Raw genomic sequence first — 7,500 nt, 5'->3', positions numbered from 1 at the left:
AATGAAGTAAAGAAAAGAAATGACCGCTGCAGGAGAAGGGGGTGTTGGGTGGGTGGGTGGGTGAGGTTGGAAGGGGCAGTGTGGTGGAGGTTTTTATCAGCCAGGCCAGCCTCGGCACACCACAAAGCCTGGGAGATTGGCGCCGTCGCAGGGTCCCGTGATGGATGGCAGCAGAGAGAGAGAGGGGGGGGGGGAAGTGGCCTTTGGAAGCCAGAGGGCACCCTAGGGACGGGCTGAGCGGATTGAGACGGTCAGGGAAAGGGAAGGGGGGTGTGTGGAGGGAAGGAGGGAGGAAAAATCCCACAGAGAAGCACTTCTAATGCCCCCAGCTCGTCTGCTGCTCCTCTCCAAACCACATCCAGTAATTGGATGGAGCTGATAGAGAGCGAGACTGAGAGAGATTGAGAGGGAGTGAGAGAGAGTGAGAGAGAGAACTGACAGAAAGAGAGTGGAAGAAAAATGGATAACAAAAAAAAGAGATAGTTCTGTAGTGCCTGGAGTTCCAGCAGTCTATGGAGGCTTGTCCTCAGGGGTCACTGGATGATTGGTGGTCCCCAGATGAGAGATCACTCTTGGTCCAGCTGGTCGGCTGCTATTTCATATCCTCCGAGCCTCAGGAGTTTAGGAATGAGGACCAGCTCTCCTGTTTAACACCTGCTCCCTGATGGAAACATGTCCACCTCTGCCGCTGCCACCCGTGCTCCTGATGGCCGCTAATCTATGGCCAGCTTTCCAACAGATCCCCCACTGCTCTGCAGGGATTAAAAGACTGCAGAACCCTCATTCTTCCTCCTCTTCTTTCATTTCTTCACTTCCTTCTCTTTTGCTCCCCTCTACAACCTGGATCACAGAAGTGTTTTCGCTCTCTCTCCTCTCTCTCTCTCTCTCTCTCTCTCTCTCTCCATTTTCCTTCTCTTCCTCAAAAATCAATGGGGGTTTGCTCCTAATGGATGGGGAAGAGATGCCTGGAAAGGCTGAGAGGGGAACACCCTGATCGATACAGCGATCGGTGATCACCAGCACGCCATCAGGGCCAGCAAGTGAGGCTGCCTCTGTGACGTGCAGACACACCGGCAGGTAAAAATAGCATGATGAGCAGAGACAGCAGGGTCTTTCTCCACTAATATCCACCTGACAAAGAGAAAGTGAGAGAGAGAGAGCCTGAGAAAAGAGGAAGAAAGAAGGAGAGTGACAATGAGAGAGACAGATGGATAAAAAGAGATGGACAGAGAGAGAGTGAAGTAGATGGAGGGGAAAAAGATGCAAAGGCAGAAGCAATAAAGGCCTGTATCACTTTAAGTTTCAGCAGGCCTGGTGACAGCAGTGGAGGGGCTTGTTGAAACCTATTGTGACACAGTCTTTAAGAGCTGACAGACACTTGCGTCATTTTCTATATTTTTGATATGGAAAACATAGGATGATGATCCATCATGTTTCAAATGTAAAGCACTTTGAGCTGCATTCTGTGTATGAAAGGTGCCAAATAAAAGCTTTATTATTATTATTATTATTATTATTATTATTATTATTGCCGTCTCTGACCTTTTAATGTCACACAGAGCTCTTTCACTCAGTATATTCTTAAAGAATAAACGGTGACATATCATATATAACCCAAGCCTCATGGAAGATCGCTTTATATCATGAGTTTGTGAGCCATAACATTGTTCCATGCCCTATATATTTTATACTATTGTCAAATTGTGCTAAACCAACATGAAAGCCTGACCTAGTTCCTGTTGGTATATATTTCATATGTCTCAGATAATAAAATAATCAATGATCTGTCATGTAGTGTACCTTTGCTGACAGCCAGTCTCAGAGCTAAATGAGTAAACAAATAAACAAACCTGAGCAAAACAGAATGAAATGAGACAAAAAAAATCAGTTTGAAGGACAAAATTATGAAGACCAAAAAAAAAAAAAACATGAATGCAGACCATATCTGAAAATATACCTTGTGGACTTTGAAGTCTGAACACATGAGACATGGGCTTTGAAGGGAAATGAGGAGAGAACAAAGTCAGAGGTGGATTTGCGACATATAATCACTCACTACAGAAATACAAACTAGACATATTATTTTGACTACAGTCTAGGTGAACCCTAGGTGAATGTTTTATTTTACATGAATGTGTTAAGCCCTCTAACTGGAATCTCTCTGTTCTCAAAAAAAGAATGGCCAGCAAAAGCAACTTGTGAAATCTCATGAACAAGGTCTCCAGTTCTTTTGAATTATTATTTTGAAATTATGCTGACACCTCTTGGTTTACTTTTTTTTAAATGTAAGATTAAGCTCTCATGTTTCCAGTGTTGTGAATAAAGTGGTTGGTTCCCGGCGGAACTTTGCTATTCATGAACAGATTCACATTCAACAAAAGAGGGTTGCATTTTGGAATTGTGTTGCCATGGCAACGGTTATGTAAGTCTCTCTCCTGGGGTAATTGAATGCCCTGTATTTTCGTGTGGAGCAGTGGGTACCATCCACAGCGTACAGCCTATGCCACCCTGAAACTCCAATTTTCCAATGCCCAAAGTTGCTCCACGGTCTGTTTTTTTAAAGATACAGCCAGCTCTGCCACTACTGGAACTACTGCCATCTGACACCCATTTCCACTCAAACACAGACTCAAACTCTCTCTCTCTCTCTCTCTCTCTAACTCACACAGACACACACACACACCTAACCCCACTTCAAGGTTCTAAAAGGAAATTAAAACTAAAACACACACACAAACCTATATTTTCCCATAATCCCATAGTGGGCAGGGGAGGCAGACATGGCAGGGCGCCCTCCTGTTATTACCTCCCAGAGAGGTTAGCGTCACACTGAAAGCCCTTTGATTTTCACACACAGGGCAGAAGCGGCGGGCCTGTTGTGTTTCACCCCAACACGTCTGCATAATTCATGCCCTCCGGCACTAACCCTAATATTCCCTGTGGCGTCCCCTCTCCTCTCCCCCACCCCCCATTCTGCACCTCTCCTCTCTTCTCTTCTGCTAGTCTCTCTTCTCCTCTCTTCTCTTCTCTTCTCTTCTCTTCTCTTCTCTTCTCTTCTCTTCTCTTCTCTTCTCTTCTCTTCTCTTCTCTTCTCTTCTTCTCTCCTCTCCTCCGCATCTGTGCTGTGCTGAGGATGCGTCTCCCCTCTGTCTCCATAGGGACCTGTCAGCAAGGTGGCAGCTTGATGCCCATTGATCTTTCTCATTATAGACCTGCTGCCTCAGACGGAATGTAAATGACGTCGGCATGGCAACTTATCAGTTATCCCTGGTGAAATGTGTGTGTGTGTGTGTGTATGTGTGTGTGTGTGTGCAGAGTCGCCCCCAAACGACACACACCTCTCTTCTGTCAGACCAGAGTGCGGATATCTTTTCCATCTAAATTAAGCTGTCTTGCTTTCGCTTCTCTCCCCTATATCTACTTTATTGTCTGTCCCTGTGATACATCTCCCTCTCACTCGCTCTCTCTCTCTCTCTCTCTCTCTCTCTCTCATCTCACTGTGACTCTCTCATTCGTACTCTCTGTGCTCCTTTGCTGTCTCACTCATTACTGTTCGCACAATGCAAATGCATTACATCTCCATGAGAGCTATTGATTAGCGTAAGCTGAAGTGTGCCACTGTCTGACATATAAATATTTAATAGGCGAGACTCCTCGCCGCTATCATTGATGTGTTAATTTTATTGTTTTCTCATCCCCTTGATTTACTCAGCGTCTGTAGATCAATGAACGGATCTCACCGCATCCACAAAGTGTTTTTTTTTTTAACCCTACGTGTGCATGGAAGAAAGTTTCGGGCTTTATATGCAAGCTGTGTTGCCATTTGTGACAGCTGCTGTATATACTGAAGTCAATGTCATACATGTAATTCTTAACCTTGGAAATCTAGTCAAGCTAGATGATAAATGAGGTTGTGTATAGTGTATGTGGAGAGGAGAGTGGAGCAGAGAGTAGGTACCTGTTTGTTATGCTGTGCTTGTGGTGTCTAGAGGAGGAGGCGAATCTTTGGTGTGATGTTCTTTTCAGATAAGCTGAATTATGTGTAGCATGTCAGTTTGGGTGTGATCATATTAATGCGTTATTTTAATATGGCACCAATTCTAGTCTTGCTGGTATTTTTATATGTGGTATTAAGGGCCACACATTGCGCCAGATTTGTGATGCATCACCATGAAAATTGTTTTCAAGATCGTTCCTGACTGCGAATGTGTAACGGTAATATCTCCATGGAAATGGACGTGAAATATAAAGTCAGTTAACACTGATTTTCTTTAACGGCCCTAAACATTGTGGTATGGCACGAGTTCAGCACCGAAAGCGCATAAACCCTCTGAGCGTGCAGAAAGTATCGGCTGTCAACTCCACACATGTCTGCCATCAAAGATTCATGGCCCGAGGAGAAAGCCTTGCCAAATATCTCCCCTCCCTTAAACGTTGCTGCCGCCATTATCGGCTGCCAATTCCTGATCGTATTCTTGTCCCCCGGGCCTCGGGTGCGAATGGGAGATTAGTTCAGGTGTTATAAAAGCAAGCGGGACGCAGGAAGCGCCACAAGTGCGGCCGTTTAAACTGCGGTCGTCGCAGCCTCAGAGGATCTATGTCAGCAGAATGCATAGGGGACTGCCGTCCGCTTCCAGCTCAAGGGGCGTAGCGTCCCCCGTCTCCTCTTGTGAATGTATGTGTTTTTGCTCGGCCGTGGAGACGCCCCAGATTAACGAGGGGTCCCCCCCTGTGAGGGCTGCTCCTGAGGCTGGGCCAGTCCGACGCCAAGCGACTCACTCGCTGTTCACTCCCTTTCGTTTTCTTTTTACTGTGCTGATTTTCTTTCTCTCCTATGGTTGAGTGCTAGTGGTTTCATGTGAGCATGTGTGAATGTGTCTGTGTGTGTGTGTGTGTGTGTGTGTGTGTGTGTGTGTGTGTGTGTGTGTGTGTGTGTGTGTATGAGGGTGGGTGTTTAGGGTGTGCATATGTGAATGTATTTCAAATAGATCCAAAGTTTACTTGTCCAGCTGTTTGTGGTAGAGACCAGGTGCCTTTCTCTCTCTCTCTCTCTCTCTCTCTCTCTCTCTCTCGCTCCATCCTTCCCACTCATTCATTAACAAATTCACACACAGATACAGATATAGGCATATAGACACAGATCCACATGCACACTTCCACCTACCCCATGCTTATGCCAGGCATACCATCATCTCAGGACCATGAGTCACACCATGTCACTCCAGTGGCATCACAACAATGCAATCCTGCTCACAGTTGCAGCGTATAGCATGGCATATCTGGGTGACTCAGCCTGACTCCCCATCTGCCCATTCTGTTTCTGTCCTCAGCCTGTGAGAGCCAAGCGAGAGCATACCAATTCTGTGTGTGTGTGTGTGTGTGGGGGGGGTATGGGGGCGTGGGGCTGGCTGTGTGACTATGGCACTACCAGAGTATTGGACTGCGGTTTCATCGTAAACAGGCATAGAAGAAGCAGGATGGAAAAATGTAGTCACTCCATGTTGCCTAGAAATGGGTTAAGTTCCGTAATGTTGCACTAAGGGACAGTAAAAAAGTACAAGCAAAAAATGTGTCTGTGTCAGTATGTTTGTGTGGGTAGTGTGGGTACGTAGGTGGATGTGTGTGTGTGTGTGTGTGTGTGTGTGTGTGTGTGTGTGTGTGTGTGTGACAAGACTGTTATAACGCAAACTCTTACCAGAAAATGTCCTCCAGTAGTGGTAGTGTTACCGTGTATTGCATGAGCTCAGCAGAGCTGAATGAAGCATGTGCTGTTTGCTGTTTGAGTCACAACACATCATAATAGATGTAGTTGCGAGCTAATTTGAGAGCTGCTTTTAACAGTGATGAAATATGAGCTAGATGTGAAGATCATCAGAACAAGTAGAAGTTGTGACTGTTTATGAGAGTGCCTTATGGGGAGGTTGTTAGAGCGAAATTAATTGCAATCGTGTCCATTTTGCATTTGATAGAAAAGGCAATAAATGATCACTCTGCTCTTGAATGTAATCAGAGGTGCTGATTAGGCCCCCATTTTATACATACATACATACACATTTTATTCTAGTTCATCATTTCAGTGACTTTCTGTGGTGGGGGCAAAGGAGTGCCTGCCTAGATCTGCTATTTGCAGCAAAGGGAACTTTACCTCCTGACGAGCCCCTGCTGTGAGAATTAGTTACCCTTTGAGACGGGTGCCAACCTGAAAAGGCCTGTAATTCCCACGGACAACCTCTCTCCTATGTCCTATGGCCTGTTCCACAAAGACATGTCCTTCCTCCCATCCACTGTCTGCCATTATGAGGGTTTGAAGTTGTTCAGCTTTGGTTTGGGAGGAAAGACAGAGAGATGGAGAGAGGGAGAGAGGAGGGGGTGGTGTATTACAGAGTTAGGTAGGGAGGGATGAAGAAAGTGCCAGGGAGAAAGAGAGAGAGGGGAGAGAAGGAAAAAGACTCTCTCTCTCTCTCTCTCTGTGTGTGTGTGTGTGTGTGTGTGTGTGTGTGTGTGTGTGTGTGTGTGTGTGTGTGTGTGTGTGTGTGTGTGTGTGTGTGTGCATGTGTGTGTGTGTGTGTGTGTGTGTGTGTGTGTGTGTGCAGTGGGCAGGCTGCTGTGTCTGATGTGAAGTGACATGTTTGAGATGTGTTTGCTAAAATAAAGGGTTTGGCTTTTAGTTCACAGCAGTGGGGGGAGTCTGAAGCACTCTCCCTCTGGAGCACGGCTCTAATGCACACACACACACACGCAATGCACGCGCGCACACACACACACACACACACACACACACACACACACACACACACACACACACACACACACACACACACACACAGACTCTCACTCCTCTCACTGAGGGCTGATCACTGAACACACTTAACCCAAACCATTCACACACACACACACACACACACACACACACACACACACACACACACACATACACACACACACACACACAGAGAGAGATACACATTGGGCGGGCGGTGCAGGGTTGTCCTTACGCTTCAGAGGAACAGGAGATGAGAGCAGAGGAGACTTTTCTCTCTCTTTAACATTCTCATCTCTCTCTCTCTCTCTCTCTCTCTCTCTCTCTCAGAGCCTCTGAATGCACACATTGGTTGAACTGTCAAAAGAAAATCTTTGGCAGCACTATATAAAAATCAAGTGACTTTTTTCTGTATAGCACACTGTCAATTTAGTAATTTGTTGTTTTTGTTGTTGATGTTTATTTTCTAGTGCTTATGTGTTCTAGTGCTTATGTGTCTTATGTTTACTTGTTTACATTTGTTTGTATGATGCTTTCCATCATGTGTGTGTTCATGTGTATATAATTAATCTCTGTGTTGTATATTTTGGTCTGGCAGCCTGCCGCTCTGGCTTCTACAAGGCCTCCGCCATGGACGCGTACTGTGTGAAGTGTCCCCCACATAGCTATTCCCACCAGGACAAGGCGTCCGAGTGTGTGTGCGAGAGGGGCTTCTACCGTGCCGAGACTGACCCCCGCTC

General features: G+C 46.0%; 1 protein-coding gene across 1 annotated transcript in view; it reads left to right on the top strand.

The window, feature by feature from the left end:
• LOC125309295 (ephrin type-A receptor 3-like) overlaps nucleotides 1-7,500 on the top strand; it is a 69,784-nt gene that overhangs the window by 24,832 nt on the left and 37,452 nt on the right. Inside the window, 1 exon segment of the mRNA XM_048266101.1 lies at nucleotides 7,359-7,500. This exon segment is cut by the window's right edge and continues 14 nt beyond it. Within this exon segment, the coding sequence (XP_048122058.1) occupies nucleotides 7,359-7,500 (142 nt within the window).

This window comes from Alosa alosa, chromosome 16, assembly GCF_017589495.1.
Source record: "Alosa alosa isolate M-15738 ecotype Scorff River chromosome 16, AALO_Geno_1.1, whole genome shotgun sequence".
Taxonomy (NCBI): domain Eukaryota; kingdom Metazoa; phylum Chordata; class Actinopteri; order Clupeiformes; family Clupeidae; genus Alosa; species Alosa alosa.
Note: the sequence above shows the minus strand (reverse complement) of the source record. Positions and strands in the feature narration are given on the sequence as shown.